Source organism: Haemorhous mexicanus, chromosome 31 (genome assembly GCF_027477595.1).
Source record: "Haemorhous mexicanus isolate bHaeMex1 chromosome 31, bHaeMex1.pri, whole genome shotgun sequence".
Lineage (NCBI taxonomy): Eukaryota > Metazoa > Chordata > Aves > Passeriformes > Fringillidae > Haemorhous > Haemorhous mexicanus.
This window is the reverse complement of record NC_082371.1, coordinates 2,311,257-2,334,527: the sequence shown is the minus strand read 5'-3', so window position 1 is coordinate 2,334,527 and position 23,271 is coordinate 2,311,257. Positions and strand designations below refer to the sequence as shown.

General features: G+C 59.3%; 3 protein-coding genes and 1 long non-coding RNA gene across 4 annotated transcripts; 1 reads left to right on the top strand and 3 right to left on the bottom strand.

Moving 5' to 3' along the window:
• Positions 1–4,229: 4,229 nt before the first annotated feature.
• On the bottom strand, positions 4,230–4,799 carry LOC132340398 (uncharacterized). Its single transcript, XR_009489846.1, has 3 exons — positions 4,777–4,799; positions 4,607–4,686; positions 4,230–4,521 (listed from the first exon to the last, which is right to left on the bottom strand). It is a non-coding gene; the product is annotated as an uncharacterized LOC132340398 (long non-coding RNA).
• Positions 4,800–5,128: 329 nt separating this feature from the next.
• Positions 5,129–7,999, bottom strand: LOC132340129 (Fc receptor-like protein 6). The gene is made up of 8 exons (XM_059870928.1): positions 7,906–7,999; positions 7,447–7,467; positions 7,128–7,358; positions 6,629–6,886; positions 6,227–6,490; positions 5,848–6,126; positions 5,304–5,606; positions 5,129–5,220 (listed from the first exon to the last, which is right to left on the bottom strand). The coding sequence occupies exons 1-8, from the start codon at positions 7,952–7,954 to the stop codon at positions 5,129–5,131; spliced, it is 1,497 nt and encodes a 498-aa protein (XP_059726911.1). The 5' UTR covers positions 7,955–7,999.
• A 3,124-nt stretch (positions 8,000–11,123) lies between these two features.
• On the top strand, positions 11,124–16,239 carry LOC132340344 (Fc receptor-like protein 5). Its single transcript, XM_059871274.1, has 6 exons — positions 11,124–11,924; positions 12,164–12,430; positions 13,052–13,354; positions 13,438–13,521; positions 13,853–13,874; positions 13,962–16,239. Exons 1-6 carry the CDS (start codon positions 11,621–11,623, stop codon positions 14,077–14,079), a joined length of 1,098 nt encoding a protein of 365 aa, XP_059727257.1. The 5' UTR covers positions 11,124–11,620; the 3' UTR covers positions 14,080–16,239.
• A 2,582-nt stretch (positions 16,240–18,821) lies between these two features.
• Positions 18,822–22,589, bottom strand: LOC132340397 (Fc receptor-like protein 5). The gene is given in 11 exon segments (XM_059871401.1): positions 18,822–19,113; positions 19,199–19,278; positions 19,369–19,390; positions 19,728–19,811; positions 19,895–20,199; positions 20,202–20,718; positions 20,819–21,082; positions 21,220–21,477; positions 21,718–21,948; positions 22,037–22,057; positions 22,496–22,589. Coding segments are annotated over 11 exon segments (1,923 nt in total). The 5' UTR covers positions 22,527–22,589; the 3' UTR covers positions 18,822–19,003.
• Positions 22,590–23,271: the final 682 nt, after the last annotated feature.

Here is a 23,271-nt window from a genome sequence, read left to right as displayed (position 1 = left end):
TGTGAGTGGCTGGGTGTGATCTCCAAGGATGGCACCTGCGTGTCTCTGGCATCGGCCAGCGATGGCTGCAGGCTGGCTGCTGTGGGCTGGCTGCGGGCTGGTGCTGCAGCACTGCTGGCTCTGGGCTGGCTGCCGTGGGCTGGTGCTGCGGTGGGCAGGTGCAGCAGGCTCGCTGCTGTGGGCAGCAGGGGAAACGTGGCAGAGGCAGCAGGTGGGTGGGTTCAGGCAGCATCCGCTCCGTTGGGGAACCAATGAAGGAACGTCCAGGAGGAGCAGGAGTGAGCTGGCTTGGGGAAGCAGCAAAGCAGGGAAGAACGGGTGTGGACAGGGAAGAAGGACCACAGGGAGGGAAAGGCAAGGGCAGGGAGCATCGGTGATATTTTTGCCTGATGTCCAGGAGGAATGATGCATCTAACTCCATCTTATCACAAGGCTAATTAAGTACTTTATTATACTTGTCTTGGTTTGGATAAGACAGGTGCTTGCTAAAGAAGGCAGGAGCTTCCCCTGAAATGGCGAATGCAAACCCTCCGCACCCCTCTAAATTGCTATGAATTTTAAATTAAGGGGCTCTCAGGTAAAAAAATACGGGAGCAGGAAATAACAGCTCTTTAATAGGGAAGGGGGGAAAAAAAACATAAAATGATAAAATAAAAACAATGCAGTACACTAAAATGACAGAGCTGGAACTCAACCTGACGCCCTGTTGGTCAGGGTGCCGGCAGCAGTCCAATTGGAAAAGTGGCTGCAGTCCTCCTGAGGTGTCAGGTGTGGTTCTGTTGGAGCAGGGGGTCCTGTAGAAAAAGGGTGATTCTTCCTCCACAGATCCGTGGAAGTAGAAGCAGCTGCTGTTCCTCTGGTGAATCCAGTGGAGAAGCTGTACTGGTGTGTCAGAATCTCCTGATTATATCTGGATAGCAATGCTCGGCTCCTCCCTCTGGGCGGAGCATCTCACAATGGGATGTTACAGTTCTTATCAGCCATGCAGGGACACTCAATAGCCTCTTATCACGGGATGCCCCCTGCTGAGGGAGGAGTGATTGTGATCTCTCAGGGAGAGAGATAAGGGGAAATTGCCCACTTAACACCTAGACAACTGCCATACAGATGGTAATAGAATACATCCTGCATTGCAATCCAGAACAATACTATATTATATTACCTCTGAACTGAATCTGCCAAGCACTCAGCTGCACTCCACTGCACACAATCTCATGACTGTCAGCCATCAGTCCCGACATAAACACACACCTGGATTCAATTGGTCAGTGAATGAAAACACTCACACCAGAATCCAATCACCAACTCCTTTCAGGTAAACAATCCCCCACAATGCATTCCACTTGTGAACAACACAGGAGCAGAAAATGAGATAAGAATTGTTTGGATCATTTTTGCTTCTCTCACTGCTTCTCCCAGGTTCAGAGAAAGTGAATCCCACAGGGGAGGAGGGCCAAGCTGACCCTCCGAGCAAGCCCCTCATCCCTCCAAGAAACCCAAAGCAAAACGCTCCTCTTGTGTCACAGTTTGCTGCATTTATTTCCAAAGGCTCCTCCCACAGCCCGATTTCCTGGGCATTTTTTCCCAGACATTTTTCCCAGGCATCTGTCCCACCAGCCAGTGGGGGTCACTCACAGCCCGATCACTGAAGCTTTCTCTCTCCTGATCATCTGTTGTGTGAAGCCTCACCAGGGACAGGGTTCCCAGCACATGGACAACCCACTCAGTCATTTTTCACCTCATGGGTAGCATATGTTGAGACATAAATCCAAATCAGACTTGTTCCTCTTAACCCCCATGTGTTAGTGGCTCTGCAATCCCCCTCCCAGTGCTCCCAGTAAGGTGGCTTACTGTTCCCCATCCCAGTTCCAAGGGGGCACAGGAGCCGGTTCCCTGCTGCTGGGACAAAAATGCAGCTCTTTGGTTTAACTGGCCGAAATGGTGTTTCTTTGTTCAGCTCTGTCAAGGAAGCTGAACAAGGTGGGAACCTCCCTTGGAATGGAAAATACGACCCCCTTCTCTCTGAGATGTTATAACTTTGAAATTATGGGGCTTTTAGGCAAAGCTGTGGGAACAGGAATACCAGTTCTTTACTGGTGTGTATTGTGAGAAACAAGTGAATGGAAGTTGACTTTTGCTGGATATTATATGAATTGATATTACATGATTGATTCTATTATTGATTAAATATTGGGATGTTAGTGTTGGGACAGTGATGTGTACTGTGGAGTGGCTGATGTGGTTGGGGTGGCCACCCAAGGGTGGGGCCCAGCCATAGCCCAGCCCCACTGCACAGGGATGGCCATTGCCCAGCCCTGCTCTGCCCAGCCCCAGCTGGCAGCCAGCACCTCAGGGTCCCCCCTGTCCCCTTGGCTTTGATTCTGGCAGCTTTAGAGCTGCTGCAGAGGTGAGAATTGTGTGGGGGAAAAAGGCCTGCCTGTGGTTTGCTCAGCCCTGCAAGAAGCACAAACCCCAAAGGGAGCCCAAGCAGCGGCTCTGGGAGGGCCTTTGATGGTTTTCAGAGCAGGGCTGGCTGGAAACTCCCCATGTAGTTGCAGCTGAGAGGGAACCAGTCCGGAAATGCAGCAATTGATCATTTGTTCCTCTTGGTAAGGCACTGAGAGAAACCACAAACTACTGCAAATCCCATAAACTCTGCTCATCAGCCTGACCTGGGACCCTCCTTCTTGAACAAAACCTGCAGCCCTTTGGAACCTTCCAGAAAGAATGTTTTGACTCAGCCTGGGGCCATCAGATAAGAGGGAATCATGCAGAAATATTGAGCAGGGGTTCTGCTGGCGGCCATGGTGGGGCTCTGAGGAGTGACCCTGTGTGGATTCCAGGTGTCCCCAAAGCTGCTCCATCCCTGCCCTCCTCACCTGAGGGAAAGGCTGAGGCTTTGCAGGAATTTTTTTTTGTGCTGTAAAGCCACCAGAGGTGCTGCTGTGGACCCGAGACCTGCCTGGGGTCAGGCGCTGCCTTCCTTCCATCTGGGATCATGGAGAGCGGCCGGGGGTGTTGGGCAAGGCATGTACCAGGCCCCGGGACACTGCTACGCTGCCAGTGGGCACTGGGATCCAACCTGCTGCCTTGGGGGCTTCTGCCCGCTGCCGGTGGTGGTGCCGGGACCGATTGGTGCCCGTGAGTTGGCCAAAGGAGCGATTTCCCCTCCTGCCTCCCGTGCGAGGCCGCCATGGCCCCTGAGGGGATGGAGCTCGAGCGGGGCACCCCCTGCTGGCCGGGAGTGCTCCCTGCAGCGCCCCCTGCTGGCCGGGAGTGCTCCCTGCAGCGCCCCCTGCTGGCCGGGAGTGCTCCCTGCAGCGCCCCCTGCTGGCTGGGAGTGCTCCCTGCAGCGCCCCCTGCTGGCCGGGAGTGCTCCCTGCAGCGCCCCCTGCTGGCCGCGGTTATCACTGCCACAAAAACCAACAGCGCTGAGCGGGAGGGAAAGTTCTGGGTTTGTGTTGTTGGTTCTGTTCTGGTTTATAAATTTCCCAGTAAAGAGCTGGTATTCCTTTTCCTGCACTTTGGCCTGGCAGCCCCATCATTTTTGAAATTAAACACGTCCTTCCACATGGGTCTTCTTTCCATTCCAGGAACGTTCCCACATTCCTTGGCAGATATTTCTCATTTAAATGAGTTGCCAACTCCTGAGTTCCAGCATGGATGGGACAGACACCCCAAGAGCAGACAGGGTCAGGGACTTGGTCACCTCATGTTCTGCCTTTTAAGCCAGTTCAGCCACCAAGGGCCCTCTCCCCAGCTGGCACTTCAGGTCACCCAGTGATTCAGGAGCTGGCATTGGCAGAGTGTCACACTGTCCCCAGTGTGCCATGGCTGACAGACTGATGGACAGATGGGGCCCTGTCTCACCAAAAGCAAGGCTTGACCCACCCCTGCCACACACAGCTGCTCCAAAATGTCTCCAGACATCAAACTTTTCCTGTCTCTGACACCCCACCCTGTGCCATGGCCTGATCCCGACTGCCCTGGCAAAGGGGGAGACTCCAGACCCCCCACAGGGCCTTTGTGACATCCTGGTGTGGGGAACAGGGCAGAGGAGGGGTTTGGGACAGGGGAGAAGAGAATCCCGAGCCTCCTGAAGGCCACTTTGGCCATCTGAGCAAAGAAGGTCCAGGGCCCTGCCAAGTTTTGGAAATGTTTGTGGTTTGTTCCTTGTTGGTGGCTTTCCCTGTAAATCGTTCCTTGTGTGACAATTTGGACTCTGAACCTTGTTGCTGTTGCTGTTGGTTTTATTCTCTCTCGTTGCTGTTTCAGGAAATTGTTCTTCTCTCAGCCCTTTGGGATCTTTGTGCCCCCACAGGGAGGGAGAGGGGCAGTTTTTGGTTGCAGCACAGACACGAGTGGGTGCCCATGGGTGGGGACCCCCAGTGCCCCCCAGTTCCCCCCAGTGTCACAGCACATTCCTGTAGATGTCACCAGGTTCCTGCCGTCGCCCCTGGTGTCCCCTCAGCTCCGCGTAGGTCACCTGGGGATCCTGGAGGGTGGTGGCACGGGGGGACACTGCGAGAGACACAGGCTGTGGGATCTGGGTGGGGTGACACTCATGGGTGACGTGTCCCTCTGCATGTGTTCCCTCCATACTCACCCCCTGCCCTCTTGGTGACCACAACGTGGGTGTACAGCACCTCCCCCTCCTCTGGGGGGGCCGGGGGATCCGGAGGGACCCTGAGGGAATAAAGGGGATGTGGAGGAGGGAATAGGAGGTCTTGCGGGTTTGGGTAAAAGGGGAGAGGGTGGTTTGAACCCCCCACTCACCTTTCCTGATTCTTCCTGACAGCTGCAGGGGAAAGAGGGGAGGGGTGACTGTGGGGTCCCAAAGCCCTGACCCCTCTCAGGATTCCTGAACCCCCACGGGACCCACAAATTCCTCACAGGACCCCCAAATATCTCTGGAGCCCCCCAGAATTCAGGAACATCCCCAGTGCCCCCAACCAAGAACCCAAAGCCCAGCAGGGACAGAGACCCCCAAATCAACCTCAGGGCCACTGAAAAAACCCCCAACATTGCTGCGGGACCCCATGTGTCTCCCCAAACCCTACTGGATCCCCAAAAAAGGTCAGAGTTCTGGTTGCCTCTACAGGTCCCTGGGACCCCCATCCCCCCATTGTCACCTACCCAGGTGGTGCCACCAGTGCCAGGCAACAATGACACCCACGAGCAGGAGCAGAAACAAAAGGGCCCCACCGACCCCTGCGGCCACTGCAAGAGACAGAGGGGGACACAATGAGGTCACCCATTATTCTGGGGGTCCTGCATTCCCTGGTGACCCCGTGTGACCTCACCTGTGACCCAGGGTGACCAAGGTGTCACCTCCAGTTCCAGCTCAGGGCTGAGTGCCCGGAACACGCGGTGCCCGTCCTGTCCCAGCTGGTTGGTGGCCACGCACTGGTAGGTGCCCGAATGTCCCACATCGATGTCCCTGAGCTCCAGGAGGGGACCCCGGGCCACCTCCTGCCCATTGTGCAGCCAGGTGAAGGTGACAGGGGCTGAGCCCACCTGCACCGAGCAGTGCAGTGTGACATTGTCACCTGGGCGCACCTGGTGTGCCAGGGGACCGGGGGTGATGGTGGCATTGGCCACGGGCACTGTGGGGACAGAGACAGGGCTGAGGGCACAGGGAGGGTCTGGCAGCTGGTGTGGGGGGACAGGGATGGGGGGGATGGGTGTCATGGAGGGATGTGATGGATTGGGTCACAGCACAGAGGGCTGAGGGGACACGCGGCAGAGGAGGGGAATGCATGAAAGGTGTCTGGAAGGACATGGTTGTCCCCAGGAAGAGGACGCAGGAAGGCTGTAGGCGATCCCCGTGCCCATCCCTGCACTCACTGCGCACCGTGACGCGGAGCCGGGCACTGCTCTTCCGCACGTTCCCCCTCTCGGAGCGCACCTGGCAGCTGTAATTCCCCGAGTGGGAGACCCCCACGGAGGGCACCAGCAGCTGTGGGGACACCTGCGGGCCCCCCAGCACCTGCCCGTCCCGGTAGAACACGTGCATGAGGGGGGCTGGGGGCCGCAGGGGGCTGGGGGTGCTGAGGCAGCTGAGAGTCAGGGGCGACCCCAGGGTGGGCTCGGGGGGACCCGCCAGCACCGGCAGCGAGAAGAGCTCTGGGAAGGAGAGGGGAGGTGAGGACTGTGACTCTGAGTCCGCTGGGAAGGGGCTGTGGAAGTGTCAGGAGATGGGAGTTCCAGCCGAGGGGGTGCTCACCGTGCACTGTCACTGTCACTGGTGCCGACTTTGCCCACAGTGACACTCCGGAGTCCACCCGGCCCTCGCAGCTGTAGTTTCCACTGTGGTTCAGCTGCAGAGGGGACAAGGACAGCTCGGTCCCATTGAGGGGCCTCCCCACCTCCTTGTCCCCATGATAGAATTGCACTCCGGTGACCGGGTTGTCGTGCCAGCGCAGGCAGCGCAGTGTCACCGTGTCCCCCTCCAGCAGCTCCCGCGCCGACACCTGCAACTCTAACCTGGCTGTGGGACACGGGGGTCCTGTCACACCGGGGGTCCCGTTTTCATGGGGATCCCCACATTGGGTCACACCCCGATCACCAGGGACCCCCAATTCCAACACGGAGCTCTCCCCACACTGGGGTGCTCTGGGGTGCTCACCATGCACTGTCATTGTCGCCGGTGCTGACTCATGCAACCTCCAGGATCCCACCAGGCCCGTGCAGCGGTAGCTGCCGCTGTGGTGCAGCTGCAGAGGGGACAGGGACAGTTCGGTGCCATCGCGGAGCCCCCTCAGTTTCTCCCTCTCGCGGTAGAAGGACACCCTGGTGACCGGGTTGTTCTGCCAGCCCCGGCAGCGCAGTGTCACCGTGTCCCCCTCCAGCAGCGCCCACGCCGGCACCTGCAGCACCAGCCAGTCTGTGGGACAGAGGGGTCCTGTCAGAGCTGATGGCACCGGGACACCTCCATTGGGTCACACCCAGAGCACCCGGGGTCCCCAATTCAAACATGGCGTTCCCCCATGCTGGGATGCTCTGGGATGTCTCCAGAGCAGGGGACAGGCTCTGGTCACACAGGAGGTGACCCATGGAGTGGAGCCCACCCAGAGCCCTCGGGTTCCCTGTGGGTTCCAGCCTGGGGACACCCAAACACCCCTCACCGTGTGAGACTGTCACAGGTGGGCTGCGCCCGCTGCCAGGTCTGTCACAGGTGTAGGTGCCACTCTTGGTGACAGTGACATGGTCGCGTCCCTGCTGCCCCCAGCGCTTCCCGTCCTTGTACCAGGTGGTGTCACCGGCGGTCCCCAAGCCCTGGCAGGTCAGTGTCACTGGGTCCCACAGCACCGCCGGCCTCCAGGGAGGCTCCAGGAGGAGCTGGGACATCTGGGCACCTGTGGGTGACAGGGGACACCAGCCTGGCAGGGCCAGCGCAGGGCTGGGGACAGCGGGGTGGGGCCATGGCATCCCCCAAGGACTCACCAGCGAGGCCGAGGGTCTGGGCTGGAAGGGAGAAGGGACAGGGCTGGGTGGGGGTGGCACCGTGGGGACAGAGGCACATGGGGCACAGGGTGTGGGGGCTGTCCCCAAAGTGTCCTTGTGTGACATGGACCCCTTGGGTACAGAAATACCTTGTCTAGCCCTTGCTCAGGCAGGACACAAGGACACTGTGGACACTCCTGAACTGGGGATGTCATGGGCACCCCGTGCTGGCCCAGGTCACCCACACCAGCCCCATGATGCCTCCCCAAATCTCTGTCCCCTTATTAATGTCCTCACATTCCTGTCCCCTTTTTACTGTCCCCACAGCCACCCCATGGCTCTAGTCACCTCATGCTCTGGCACTGCTGGCATTGGGAACCTCAGGGGACCCCACAGCCCCCCTGTGCCACCTCCCCTCCCCATCCCCGGGGTGCCAGGCCCGTGCCCAGGGGCACTCACCCCACAGGAGCAGTGCCACCTTCCCGGCCATCCCGCTGTCCCCAGCCATGTGCACTGGCTGTCACTCGCTGCTGTGGCTGTCCCCTCGCTGGTGGCTCTTCGGATGAAGGGGAAGGAAGCGAGGTCAGGTCTCGCCCTCATGCGTAGCTGGCCCTTGGTGGGGGCAGGGTGGCCACAAGCTGGGGACAGGAAGGGGACAAAGCTGGGTGGGACAAGGTGGGACATGGGGTTTCTCAGGAGTGGGGGCTCAGGGGATTTGGGGAGCCAGGGATGGGTGTCCAGGGGAATGGGGCATCCCAGTGGAATGGGGGTGCCCAGGGCTGGGGGGACTCAGGGATGGGAGTGCCAGGGGAACGTGGGCTCCAGGGATTTGGAGTCACGGGATGGGGATGATGGAGGAATGGTGTCTCCAGTGGGAATGGAGGTATGGAGAATGGGAATGGGGTCCTGTTGGAATGGAGGTCCTGGGAGGATCAAGGTGCTGGGGGAAGGAGGATTGCAGGGGATGGAATGAACAGGAGAAGTTTCCTTGGGAATGAGGTGCTGGGCCATGGAGATCCTGGGGGTTGTCAGTACTGGGATGGAGGTCCCAGGTTTGGGGTGACACAAGGAATGGGGATGCCTTGGTTGGGTGCCCAGGGAAATGTCACTGCCAGGTGTAGGCAGTTGGTGGGTGGGCACAGGGGTCCCAGCTCCTTCCCAGAGTATCTCAGATTTTGGGGTGACCCAGAGCCCAGCACAGCCCCCACCCTGCAGCACCCCAGGGTTGCCCTGGGGGTCTCTGTGTCCCTGCCCCACACACCCCTGGGTCAGGTCCCCGCATTTCCTGGCTCAGCCATCCCAGGCAACACTTGATGCCCAATTGGTTGGGACAAAATTACACATCCATAGAATAAAAGCAAAAATCTTTCCCACACCATTATTTCCCCAAAAAAAGTACAAATTTGGCAAAAATCAAACTGGCAAGGTATAGAATGCTCTGGTTTATAGAATCCATTGTTTTCCCAACAAGTCACTCACAATAAAAACACAAACAAATCACAACGAAAGGAGACTTTTCTTCCCTTTAGCAGCCCCTTGTGCATCCCACAGCAGCGTTTGCTTGTGGATGACACAGAGTGTGGAATGTCCCTGAGTGTCCAACAGCTCCATGGGATTGTTCCCTGCCTGCTGGGCAGCAACCCAGCCCCCAAGGAAGCCTTTTCTTGGGCCATCTTTAGGAACTCTCCCCATTTTTCTCATTCCCACCTTGAAACTTGATTGACTTCCCATGGAGGATGGGGAGAAGCTCTGTCCATCCTTGGGACAGTGCACAGGAATCGGTGGAAATGCCCCTGTGTGCCTCAGGTCAGGTTGTTGAACAGTTTGTTGTTGTCTTTGCAGTAGTTCTGTGGTTTCTCTCAGTGCCTTGGGCAGAGGGACAAAATGATCAATTGCTGCCCTTGCAGGAGGGGTTTCCAGCCAGCCCTGCTCTGAAAACCATCAAAGGTCCTCCCAGAGCCACTGCTTGGGCTCCCTTTGGGGTTTGTGCTTCTTGCAGGGCTGAGCAAACCACAGGCAGGCCTTTTTCCCCCACAGAATTCTCACCTCTGCAGCAGCTCTAAAGCTGCCAGAATCAAAGCCAAGGGGGCAGGGGGGACCCTGAGGTGCTGGCTGCCAGCTGGGGCTGGGCAGAGCAGGGCTGGGCAATGGCCATCCCTGTGCAGTGGGGCTGGGCTAGGGCTGGTCCCCATCCTTGGGTGGCTGCTGGCTTCAAGGAGCAGAGTTTGGGCTCTCCTTCCTGCCCTGGGCTCCATTCCCCAGCTGCTCTTGGAGGCTCAGATCCTGCAGGGGATGAGCAAAAATGGAGAAGTTTGGACCCCCCCCAGAGCTGCCATGCCCCAGGACAGGACCCCCTGCTCCACCATGTGTCCCCCCTAGGACAGCATCCCCCCAGGACGGGAGACCCCCAGATGTGCTCCCCCAGGACAGAACCTGCCCCCACAATGTGACAAAGGTGTCAAACGGCCTCTTCCTTCTGCTACAGGAGAGAGAAAGTGAAAGTGTTGAGGGGGCACAGCCAGACACCCCCATCCCCACAGCCTGCCCAGCCCTCCCTGCAGACCCCTCACCCCTGCTTCCCCCACCCTGGGCTGCCCCCAGCCCATTCACTGCTCAGGTGCTCTCTAGGATCATCAAGGCACGAACTGGGGCTCGTGTAATTGAAGGGTTAAATGATAAAAATGGAAAAAAAGAGAGGGAAAAGTCCCTGGGAGTGTGAGGACAGAGTCCCGGAGACCCTCAGAATCTGTCTGGGGTGACCCCCAGGCCACCAGCACCTTCTGGGGATTGTGCTGTGCTCTGGATCACTCCAAAATCTGAGGCACCCAGGGAAGGAGCTGAGACCCACGGTCTCACCCAGCCACTGCCCATCCCTGGCACCCTCATTTCCCTGGGAACTGAACCATGGGACGCACATTCCTTATATCCCATCAGCCCTGGGACCCCCATCCCAGCCCTGCCATTCCTCAGGATCTCCATGGCCCAGCACCTCATTCCCAAGGAACCCTCTCCTCTTCATTCCATCCCCTGCAATCCTCTTTTTCCCAGCACCTTGACCCTCCCAGGGCCCTCATTCCCATGGCCCACCCCCATTCCCAGTGACTCCCCCTGCTCAGCATCCCCATCCCCTGGGACCCAATCCCTGGGAAACCCCATTCCTCTGGGACACCCCATTCCCCTGGACACCCATCCCTGGCTCCCCAAACACCCTGAGACCCGCCTCCTTGGAACCCCATGTCCCACCTTTTCACACCCAAGCTCGTCCCTTTCCTGTGCCCAGCTTGTGGCCACCCTGCCCCCACCAGGTGCCACCTACGCACGAGGGTGAGACCTGACCTCGCTTCCTTCCCCTTCATCCGAAGAGCCGCCAGCCAGGGCAGCGGTGGCCACAGCAGCGAGTGACAGCCAGTGCACATGGCTGGGGACAGCGGGATGGCCGGGAAGGTGGCGCTGCTCCTGTGGGGTGAGTGCCCCCGGCACGGGCCTGACACCCCAGAGATGGGGAGGGCAGGGGGCAGAGGGGGGCACAGGGGTTCCCCTGAGGTCCCCAAGGCCAGCAGTGCCAGTCCGTGTTACCCACAGCGGACCTTGGTGGGACTGGGGATGTAGGGTGGTTTTGGGGACAGGAACATGGGGCAGGAATTTGGGGATGGGGATGCGGGGACAGGAATGTGGGGAGTGGCACCTTTGGGGTCAGGTAGCTCTGGGCATAGGGACAAGGGAACTGGGATGGAGGGACAAAAGGGGACAAGAACGGTGAGGATGTGGCCATGGGGATGGGATGATGGGGATGGGATCTTGAGCTGGTGGGTGTGACCTGGGCCAGCATGGGCTGTGTCCATGGTGTCCTCGTGCCCGGGGTGTCCACAGTGTCCCCATGTTGTGCCTCAGCCCAGGGTGGCCTCAGTGTCCCTGTTCCCAAGGTGTCTGTGCCACAGGGATGTGGTGCACGGGTGGCTGTGACACAGACATGTCCCCCTGCCACGCCAAATCTTTTGGGGACCACCCAGACACGTTTACCCACAAGAACTGCTGTCCGCATGGGGACAGTTTGGGGACAGCCCCCACACCCTGTAACTCGTGAGCCGCTGTCCCCACGGTGCCACCCCCACCCAGCCCTGTCCCTTCTCCCTTCCAGCACAGACCCTCGGCCTCGCTGGTGAGTCCTCGGGGGATGCCATGGCCCCACCCCGCTGTCCCCAGCCCCGCGCTGGCCCCGCCAGGCTGGTGTCCCCTGTCACCCACAGGTGCCCAGACCACCCAGCTCCTCCTGGAGCCCCCCTGGAGGCCACCGGTGTTGTGGGACCCAGTGACACTGACCTGCCAGGGCTCAGGGACCGCTGGTGACACCACCTGGTACAGGGACGGGCAGTGCTGGTGGCAGCAGGGAATCGACTGCCTCACTGTCACCCTGAGTGGCACCTACATGTGTGACAGACCCGGCAGAGGGCGCAGCGCCCCCGTGACAGTCTCACACGGTGAGAGGAATTTGGGTGTCCCCAGCCTGGCACCCGCGGGGAGCCCGAGGGCTCTGGGTGGGCTCTCCTCCATGGGTCACCTCCTTTGTGACCAGAGTCTGTCCCCTGCTCTGGGCACATCCCAGAACATCCCAATGTGGGGGAACATCGTGTTAGAATTGGAGGCCACTGGTGCCCTGGGTGTGACCCAGTGGCGGGCCCTGGTGCCATCAGTGTGACAGGACCCCTCTGTCCCCCAGACGATCTGGTGCTGCAGGTGCCGGCGCGGGCGCTGCTGGAGGGGGACACGGTGACATTGCGCTGCCGGGCCTGGCAGAACAACACGGTCACCAGGGTGTCCTTCTACCATGAGTGGAAGGAACTGGGGGGACTCCGAGATGGCACCGAACTGTCCCTGTCCCCTCTGCAGCTGAGCCACAGCGGCAGCTACCACTGCAAGGGCTGGTTGGAACTCTGGGCGTTAGAGAAGTTTTGGGAGTCGGCACCAGTGACAGTGACAGTGCACGGTGAGCACCGCCATGTCTAGAGCTCCAATCTCCTGACACCCCCAAAGCCCATTCCCAGAGGACTCAGAGTCACAGTCCTCACCTCCCCTCTCCTTCCCTGAGCTCTTCTCACTGCCGGTGCTGGAGGGTCCCACCGAGCCCACCCTGGGGTCCCCCCTGACTCTCAGCTGCCTCAGCACCCCCAGCCCACTGAGGCCCCCAGCCCCATTCCTGCACGTGTTCTACCTGGACGGGCAGGTGCTGGGGGGTCCGCAGGGGTCGCCGCAGCTGCTGGTACCCTCCGTGGGGGTCTCCCACTAGGGGAATTACAGCTGCCAGGTGCGCTCCGAGAGGGGGGAGCTGTGCAGAAGAGCAGTGCCCGGCTCTGTGTCACAGTGCTCAGTGAGTGCGGGGATGGGCACGGGGATCCCCCAGAGACCCCCCGGATCCCCTGCCTGGGTATGTCCATGTCCCCCTGAAACCTTTCTTGTGTTCCCCCACCTCTGCCCTGTGTCCTCTCACCCCTCTATGCTGTGACCCCATCCCCGACATCCCCCATCACACCTATCCCCCTGTCCCTCTCCCCCCCACACCAACTGCCAACCCCTCCCTGTGCCCTCAGCCCTGTCTCTGTCCCCACAGTGCCCGTGGCCAATGCCACCATCACCCCCGCTCCCCTGGCACACCAGGTGCGCCCAGGTGACAACGTCACACTGCACTGCTCAGTGCAGGTGGGCTCAGCCCCTGTCACCTTCACCTGGCTGCACAATGGGCACGAGGTGGCTCGGGGTCCCCTCCTGGAGCTCAGGGACATCGATGTGGGACATTCGGGCACCTACCAGTGCGTGGCCACCAACCGGCTGGGACAGGACGGGCACCGCGTGTTCCAGGCACTCAGCCCTGAGCTGGAACTGGAGGTGACACCTTGGTCACCCTGGGTCACAGGTGGGGTCACATGGGGTCCCCGGGGTGTTCAGGACCCCCGGGATGATGAGTGACCCCATTGTGTCCCCCTCTGTCTCTTGCAGGGATCACAGGGGTCGGTGGGACCCTTTTGTTCCTGCTCCTGCTCGTGGGTGTCATTGTGGCCTGGCACTGGTGGCACCATGTGGGTGGGTGACAATGGTGTGACAGGGGTCGTGGAGAGGGATGGGACAAGCCCCAGAGACGGGAGGGCCAGAGGGCGGCACCCACAGACCCTGGCTTGGCAGAGGCTGAGCCCCAGTGACCATGGCTCAGAGCCCTGGGGAGGTGTTGGAGGGTCGTGCAGGGATATTGGGGGTTCTGTCAGGGGTCTCCCTCCCTGCCAGGCTCAGGGTTCTGGGGGCACTGGGTGTTAGGGGGGCCTGGGGAGGATTGTATGTCCGGTGGTGGTTCAGCATTCCCAAGGGTGGATGGGGGCCCCTGGGTCTCCAAAGTCACCCCTCCAGTTTTCCTTTGCAGATGCCAGGAAGCACCAGCAAAGGTGAGTGCAGGCTCCAGCCATGATACACCTTTTACCCAAACCCCCAGCACCTCCCATCCCCTTCCACACACCCCCTTATTCCCACAGGGCACCCCCAGAGCCCCTGGCACCCTCCGTGGAGGATCCTCAGGCGACGTACATGGAGCTGCAGTGGCTACCGTGGGAACCCAGGGACATCTATGACAATCTACACCAGAAGTTGTGATGCTCTGGGAAGCGGGAGGCACTGGGTGACACTGGGGGTGCTCCCTCCATGGCTCCTGTGCTTGCCCATCCTTCCAAGGGAGGTGGGCATGGGTCAGGGGGAGGCTACACAGGGCACCCTCTGCTCCCCATTTCCTCTCCCACTACCCCCAAGGGCTCCCCCATCCCTTTGCTCGTACCTGCAGGGCCTCCCCAGCCCCATCCCAGTGCCCAAGTACCCTCAGTGACTGCCCTATTCTCTCCCCACGGTGATTGCAGTACAGCCAGGGCTTCCCCATTCCCCCTCCCACTACCCCTGTCCCATCCCGCTGTAAAAGGGGGAGTTGGGGAGGATTCCTTCTGAAAGGTTTCTCAGATGAAAAAGAAGCACAAACATGGCTATATTATATCTGAGCACTGTTTCTTGATGAAGGAGGGTAAGTGTTCTTACCAAAGGGGGAGAGAAGGGAGTAGAAAGGGAAAAGGACAGAGAGAGAAACAGAGGACAGGGACAGCGTTACCACAAGAAGCCCGGGCGCTCTGTGGGCATCAGCTCGGCAGATGGAGTGTGTGTGCTGCAAGCCACAGCCAGCCCACATGGCCTTTGTGAGTGGCTGGGTGTGATCTCCAAGGATGGCACCTGCGTGTCTCTGGCATCGGCCAGCGATGGCTGCAGGCTGGCTGCTGCGGGCTGGCTGCGGGCTGGTGCTGCAGCACTGCTGGCTCTGGGCTGGCTGCCGTGGGCTGGTGCTGCGGTGGGCAGGTGCAGCAGGCTCGGTGCTGTGGGCAGCAGGGGAAACGGGGCAGAGGCAGCAGGTGGGTGGGTTCAGGCAGCATCCGCTCCGTTGGGGAACCAATGAAGGAACGTCCAGGAGGAGCAGGAATGAGCTGGCTCGGGGAAGCAGCAAAGCAGGGAAGAACGGGTGTGGACAGGGAAGAAGGACCACAGGGAAGAAAAGGCAAGGGCAGGGAGCATCGGTGATATTTTTGCCTGATGTCCAGGAGGAATGATGCATCTAACTCCATCTTATCACAAGGCTAATTAAGTACTTTATTATACTTGTCTTGGTTTGGATAAGACAGGTGCTTGCTAAAGAAGGCAGGAGCTTCCCCTGAAATGGCGAATGCAAACCCTCCGCACCCCTCTAAATTGCTATGAATTTTAAATTAAGGGGCTCTCAGGTAAAAAAATACGGGAGCAGGAAATAACAGCTCTTTAATAGGGAAGGGGGGAAAAAAAACATAAAATGATAAAATAAAAACAATGCAGTACACTAAAATGACAGAGCTGGAACTCAACCTGACGCCCTGTTGGTCAGGGTGCCGGCAGCAGTCCAATTGGAAAAGTGGCTGCAGTCCTCCTGAGGTGTCAGGTGTGGTTCTGTTGGAGCAGGGGGTCCTGTAGAAAAAGGGTGATTCTTCCTCCACAGATCCGTGGAAGTAGAAGCAGCTGCTGTTCCTCTGGTGAATCCAGTGGAGAAGCTGTACTGGTGTGTCAGAATCTCCTGATTATATCTGGATAGCAATGCTCGGCTCCTCCCTCTGGGCGGAGCATCTCACAATGGGATGTTACAGTTCTTATCAGCCATGCAGGGACACTCAATAGCCTCTTATCACGGGATGCCCCCTGCTGAGGGAGGAGTGATTGTGATCTGTCAGGGAGAGAGATAAGGGGAAATTGCCCACTTAACACCTAGACAACTGCCATACAGATGGTAATAGAATACATCCTGCATTGCAATCCAGAACAATACTATATTATATTACCTCTGAACTGAATCTGCCAAGCACTCAGCTGCACTCCACTGCACACAATCTCATGACTGTCAGCCATCAGCCCCAACACAAAGACACACCTGGATTCAATTGGTCAGTGAATCAAAACACTCACACCAGAATCCAATCACCAATTCCCTTCAGGTAAACAATCCCCCACAATGCATTCCACTTGTGAACAACACAGGAGCAGAAAATGAGATAAGAATTGTTTGGATCATTTTTGCTTCTCTCACTGCTTCTCCCAGGTTCAGAGAATGTGAATCCCACAGGGGAGGAGGGCCAAGCTGACCCTCCGAGCAAGCCCCTCATCCCTCCAAGAAACCCAAAGCAAAACGCTCCTCTTGTGTCACAGTTTGCTGCATTTATTTCCAAAGGCTCCTCCCACAGCACGATTTCCTGGGCATTTTTTAACCAGACATTTTTCCCAGGCATCTGTCCCACCAGCCAGTGGGGGTCACTCACAGCCCGATCACTGAAGCTTTCTCTCTCCTGATCATCTGTTGTGTGAAGCCTCACCAGGGACAGGGTTCCCAGCACATGGACAACCCACCGAGTCATTTTTCACCTCATGGGTAGCATATGTTGAGACATAAATCCAAATCAGACTTGTTCCTCTTAACCCCCATGTGTTAGTGGCTCTGCAATCCCCCTCCCAGTGCTCCCAGTAAGGTGGCTTACTGTTCCCCATCCCACTTCCAAGGGGGCACAGGAGCCGGTTTCCTGCTGCTGGGACAAAAATGCAGCTCTTTGGTTAAACTGGCAGAAATGGTGTTTCTTTGTTCAGCTCTGTCAAGGAAGCTGAACAAGGTGGGAACCTCCCTTGGAATGGAAAATACGACCCCCTTCTCTCTGAGATGTTATAACTTTGAAATTATGGGGCTTTTAGGCAAAGCTGTGGGAACAGGAATACCAGTTCTTTACTGGTGTGTATTGTGAGAAACAAGTGAATGGAAGTTGACTTTTGCTGGATATTACATGAATTGATATTACATGATTGATTCTATTATTGATTAAATATTGGGATGTTAGTGTTGGGACAGTGATGTGTACTGTGGAGTGGCTGATGTGGTTGGGGTGGCCACCCAAGGGTGGGGCCCAGCCCTGGGCCAGCCCCACTGCACAGGGATGGCCATTGCCCAGCCCTGCTCTGCCCAGCCCCAGCTGGCAGCCAGCACCTCAGGGTCCCCCCTGTCCCCTTGGCTTTGATTCTGGCAGCTTTAGAGCTGCTGCAGAGGTGAGAATTCTGTGGGGGAAAAAGGCCTGCCTGTGGTTTGCTCAGCCCTGCAAGAAGCACAAACCCCAAAGGGAGCCCAAGCAGCGGCTCTGGGAGGGCCTTTGATGGTTTTCAGAGCAGGGCTGGCTGGAAACTCCCCATGTAGTTGCAGCTGAGAGGGAACCAGTCCGGAAATGCAGCAATTGATCATTTGTTCCTCTTGGTAAGGGACTGAGAGAAACCACAAACTACTGCAAATCCCAAAAACTCTGCTCATCAGCCTGACCTGGGACCCTCCTTCTTGAACAAAACCTGCAGCCCTTTGGAACCTTCCAGAAAGAATGTTTTGACTCAGCCTGGGGCCATCAGATAAGAGGGAATCATGCAGAAATATTGAGCAGGGGCTCTGACAGTGGCCATGGTGGGGCTGTGGGGAGTGACCCTGTGTGGATTCCAGGTGTCCCCAAAGCTGCTCCATCCCTGCCCTCCTCACCTGAGGGAAAGGCTGAGGCTTTGCAGGAATTGTGCTGTAAAGCCACCAGAGGTGCTGCTGTGGACCCGAGACCTGCCTGGGGTCAGGCGCTGCCTTCCTTCCATCTGGGATCATGGAGAGCGGCCGGGGGTGTTGGGCAAGGCATGTACCAGGCCCCGGGACACTGCTACGCTGCCAGTGGGCACTGGGATCCAACCTGCTGCCTTGGGGGCTTCTGCCCGCTGCCGGTGGTGGTGCCGGGACCGATTGGTGGCCGTGAGTTGGCCAAAGGAGCGATTTCCCCTCCTGCCTCCCGTGCGAGGCCGCCATGGCCCCTGAGGGGATGGAGCTCGAGCGGGGCGCCCCCTGCTGGCCGGGAGTGCTCCCTGCAGCGCCCCCTGCTGGCCGGGAGTGCTCCCTGCAGCGCCCCCTGCTGGCCGGGAGTGCTCCCTGCAGCGCCCCCTGCTGGCCGCGGTTATCACTGCCACAAAAACCAACAGCGCTGAGCGGGAGGGAAAGTTCTGGATTTGTGTTGTTTGTTCTGTTCTGGTTTATAAATTTCCCAGTAAAGAGCTGGTATTCCTTTTCCTGCACTTTGGCCTGGCAGCCCCATCATTTTTGAAATTAAACACGTCCTTCCACATGGGTCTTCTTTCCATTCCAGGAACGTTCCCACATTCCTTGGCAGATATTTCTCATTTAAATGAGTTGCCAACTCCTGAGTTCCAGCATGGATGGGACAGACACCCCAAGAGCAGACAGGGTCAGGGACTTGGTCACCTCATGTTCTGCCTTTTAACCCAGTTCAGCCACCAAGGGCCCTCTCCCCAGCTGGCACGTCAGGTCACCCAGTGATTCAGGAGCTGGCATTGGCAGAGTGTCACACTGTCCCCAGTGTGCCATGGCTGACAGACTGATGGACAGATGGGGCCCTGTCTCACCAAAAGCAAGGCTTGACCCACCCCTGCCACACACAGCTGCTCCAAAATGTCTCCAGACATCAAACTTTTCCTGTCTCTGACACCCCACCCTGTGCCATGGCCTGATCCCGACTGCCCTGGCAAAGGGGGAGACTCCAGACCCCCCACAGGGCCTTTGTGACATCCTGGTGTGGGGAACAGGGCAGAGGAGGGGTTTGGGACAGGGGAGAAGAGAATCCCGAGCCTCCTGAAGGCCACTTTGGCCATCTGAGCAAAGAAGGTCCAGGGCCCTGCCAACTTTTGGAAATGTCTGAGGTTTGTTCCTTGTTGGTGGCTTTCCCTGTAAATCGTTCCTTGTGTGACAATTTGGACTCTGAACCTTGTTGCTGTTGCTGTTGGTTTTATTCTCTCTCGTTGCTGTTTCAGGAAATTGTTCTTCTCTCAGCCCTTTGGGATCTTTGTGCCCCCACAGGGAGGGAGAGGAGCAGTTTTTGGTTGCAGCACAGACACGAATTGGTGCCCGTGGGTGGGGACCCCCAGTGCCCCCCAGTTCCCCCCAGTGTCACAGCACATTCCTGTAGATGTCACCAGGTTCCTGCCGTCGCCCCTGGTGTCCCCTCAGCTCTGCGTAGGTCACCTGGGGATCCTGGAGGGTGGTGGCACGGGGGGACACTGCGAGAGACACAGGCTGTGGGATCTGGGTGGGGTGACACTCATGGGTGACGTGTCCCTCTGCATGTGGTCCCTCCATACTCACCCCCTGCCCTCTTGGTGACCACGATGTGGGTGTACAGCACCTCCCCCTCCTCTGGGGGGGCCGGGGGATCCGGAGGGACCCTGAGGGAACAAAGGGGATGTGGGGGAGGGAATGGGAGGTGTTGGGGGTTTGGGTAAAAGGGGAGAGGGTGGTTTGAACCCCCCACTCACCTTTCCTGGTTCTTCCTGGCAGCTGCAGGGGAAAGAGGGGAGGGGTGACTGTGGAGTCCCAAAGCCCTGACCCCTCTCAGGATTCCTGAACCCCCACGGGACCCACAAATTCCTCACAGGATCCCCAAATATCTCTGGAGCCCCCCAGAATTCAGGAACATCCCCAGTGCCCCCAACTAAGAACCCAAAGCCCAGCAGGGACAGAGACCCCCAATCAACCTCAGGGCCACTGAAAGAACCCCCAACATTGCTGCGGGACCCCATGTGTCTCCCCAAACCCTACTGGATCCCCAAAAAAGGTCAGAGTTCTGGTTGCCTCTACAGGTCCCTGGGACCCCCATCCCCCCATTGTCACCTACCCAGGTGGTGCCACCAGTGCCAGGCAACAATGACACCCACGAGCAGGAGCAGGAACAAAAGGGCCCCACCGACCCCTGCGGCCACTGCAAGAGATAGAGGGGGACACAATGGGGTCACCCATTATTCTGGGGGTCCTTCATTCCCTGGTGACCCCGTGTGACCCCACCTGTGACCCAGGGTGAGCCAGGTGTCACCTCCAGTTCCAGCTCAGGGCTGAGTGCCCGGAACACGCGGTGCCCGTCCTGTCCCAGCTGGTTGGTGGCCACGCACTGGTAGGTGCCCGAATGTCCCACATCGACGTCCCTGAGCTCCAGGAGGGGACCCCGGGCCACCTCCTGCCCATTGTGCAGCCAGGTGAAGGTGACAGGGGCTGAGCCCACCTGCACTGAGCAGTGCAGGGTGACGTTGTCACCTGGGCGCACCTGGTGTGCCAGGGGAGCGGGGGTGATGGAGGCATTGGCCACGGGCACTGCGGGGACACAGACAGGGCTGAGGGCACAGGGAGGGTCTGGCAGCTGGTGTGGGGGGACAGGGACAGGGGGGATGGGTGTGTGCCGGAGGATGTCATGTGTGGGGTCACACCACAGAGGGGTGAGGGGACAAAGGGCAGAGAAGGGTAACGCAAGAAAGGTGTCTGGAAGGACATGGTCGTCCCCAGGAAGAGGACGCAGGAAGGCTGTGGGCGATCCCCGTGCCCATCCCTGCACTCACTGAGCACCATGACGCGGAGCCGGGCGCTGATCTTCCGCACGTTCCCCCCCTCGGAGCGCACCTGGCAGCTGTAATTCCCCGAGTGGGAGACCCCCACGGTGGGCACCAGCAGCTGTTGGGACACCTGCGGGCCCCCCAGCACCTGCCCGTCCCGGTAGAACACGTGCAGGAGGGGGGCTGGGGGCCGCAGGGGGCTGGGGGTGCTGAGGCAGCTGAGAGTCAGGGGCGACCCCAGGCTGGGCTCGGCGGGACCCTCCAGCACCGGCACTGAGAAGAGCTCTGGAAAGGAGAGGGGAGGTGAGGACTGTGACTCTGAGTCTGCTGGGAAGGAGCTGTGGGGGTGTCAGGAGATTGGAGTTCCAGCCGAGGGGGTGCTCACCGTGCACTGTCACTGTCACTGGTGCCGACTTTGCCCACGGTGACACTCCGGAGTCCACCCGGCCCTCACAGCTGTAGCGGCCACTGTGCTTCTGCTGCAGAGGGGACAGGGACAGCTCGGTCCCATTGAGGGACCCCCCCAACTCCTTGTCCCCATGATAGAATCGCACTCCGGTGACCGGGTTGTTCTGCCAGCGCAGGCAGCGCAGTGTCACCGTGTCCCCCTCCAGCAGCTCCCGCGCCGACACCTGCAACTCTAACCTGGCTGTGGGACACGGGGGTCCTGTCACACTGGGGGTCCCGTTTTCATGGGGAACCCACATTGGGTCACACCCCGATCATCAGGGACCCCCAATCCCAACACGGAGCTCTCCCCACACTGGGGTGCTCTGGGGTGCTCACCGTACACTGTCATTGTCACCGGTGCTGACTCATGCAACACCCAGGATCCCACCAGGCCCTCGCAGCTGTAGTTACCGCTGTGGTGCAGCTGCAGAGGGGACAGGGACAGCTCGGTGCCACCGCGGAGCCCCCTCAGTTTCTCCCTCTCGTGGTAGAAGGACACCGAGGTGACAGTGTTGTTCCTCCAGCCCCGGCAGCGCAGTGTCACCGTGTCCCCCTCCAGCAGCGCCCGCGCTGGCACCTGCAGTGCCAGCCAGTCTGTGGGACAGAGGGGTCCTGTCAGAGCTGATGGCACCAGGACCCCCCATTGGGTCACACCCTGAGCACCAGGGGTCCCCAATTCCAAGACGGGGTTCCCCCATACTGGGATGCTCTGGGATGTCCCCAGAGCAGGGGACAGGCTCTGGTCACACACGAGGTGACCCATGGAGTGGAGCCCACCCAGAGCCCTCGGGGTCCCTGTGGGTTCCAGCCTGGGGACACCCAAACCCCCCTCACCATTTGAGACTGTCACCGGGTGGCTGAGACCGGTGTCGGGTCTGTCACACGTGTAGGTGCCACTCTCGGTGACAGTGACATGGTCGCCTCCCTTCTGCCACCAGCGCTGCCCGTCCTTGTACCAGGTGGTGTCACTGGCGGTCCCTGAGCCCTGGCAGGTCAGTGTCACAGGGTCCCACAGCACCGCCGGCCTCCAGGGGGGCTCCACGAGGAGCTGGGACATCTGGGCACCTGTGGGTGACAGGGGACACCAGCCTGCCAGGCCCAGCAAGGGGCTGGGGACAGCGGGGTGGGGCCATGGCATCCCCCAAGGACTCACCAGCGAGGCCGAGGGTCTGTGCTGGAAGGGAGAAGGGACAGGGCTGGGTGGGGGTGGCACCGCAGGGACAGAGCCACACGGGGTACAGGGAGTGGGGGCTGTCCCCAAAGTGTCCTTGTGTGACATGGACCCCTTGGGGACAGAAAAACCTTGTCTAGCCCTTGCTCAGGCAGGACACAAGGACACTGTGGACACTCCTGAACTGGGGAGGTCATGGGCACCCCGTGCTGGCCCAGGTCACCCACACCAGCCCCATGATGCCTCCCCAAATCTCTGTCCCCTTATTAATGTCCTCACATTCCTGTCCCCTCTCTACTGTCCCCACAGCCACCCCATGGCTCTGGTCACCTCATGCTCTGGCACTGCTGGCATTGGGGACCTCAGGGGACCCCACAGCCCCCCTGTGCCATCTCCCCTCCCCATCCCCAGGGTGCCAGGCCCGTGCCCAGGGGCACTCACCCCACAGGAGCAGTGTCACCTTCCCGGCCATCCCGCTGTCCCCAGCCATGTGCACTGGCTGTCACTCGCTGCTGTGGCTGTCCCCTGGCTGGTGGCTCTTTGGATGAAGGGGAAGGAAGCGAGGTCAGGTCTCACCCTCGTGCGTAGCTGGCACTTGGTGGGGGCAGGGTGGCCACAAGCTGGGGACAGGATGGGGACAAAGCTGGGTGGGACAAGGTGGGACATGGGGTTTCTCAGTGGGGGCTCAGGGGTTTTGGGGAGCCAGGGATGGGTGTCCAGGGGAATGGGGCGTCCCAGGGCTGGGGTCACTGGGGAATCGGGGTTCTGAGGAGGGGGAGTCACTGGGAATGGGGCATTCCAGGGGAATGGGGGTGCCCAGGGCTGGGGGGACTCAGGGATGGGAGTGCCAGGGGAATGTGGGCTCCGGGGATTTGGAGGCACGGGATGGGGATGATGGAGGAATGGTGGCTCCAGTGAGAATGGAGGAATGGGGAATGGGAATGGGGTCCTGTTGGAATGGAGGTCCTGGGAGGATCAAGGTGCTGGGGGAAGGAGGATTGCAGGGGATGGAATGAACAGGAGAAGGTTCCTTGGGAATGAGGTGCTGGGCCATGGAGATCCTGGGGGGTGTCAGTACTGGGATGGAGGTCCCAGGGTTGGGGTGACACAAGGAATGGGGATGCCTTGGTTGGGTGCCCAGGGAAATGTCACTGCCAGGTGTAGGCAGTTGGTGGGTGGGCACAGGGGTCTCAGCTCCTTCCCAGTGTGCCTCAGAT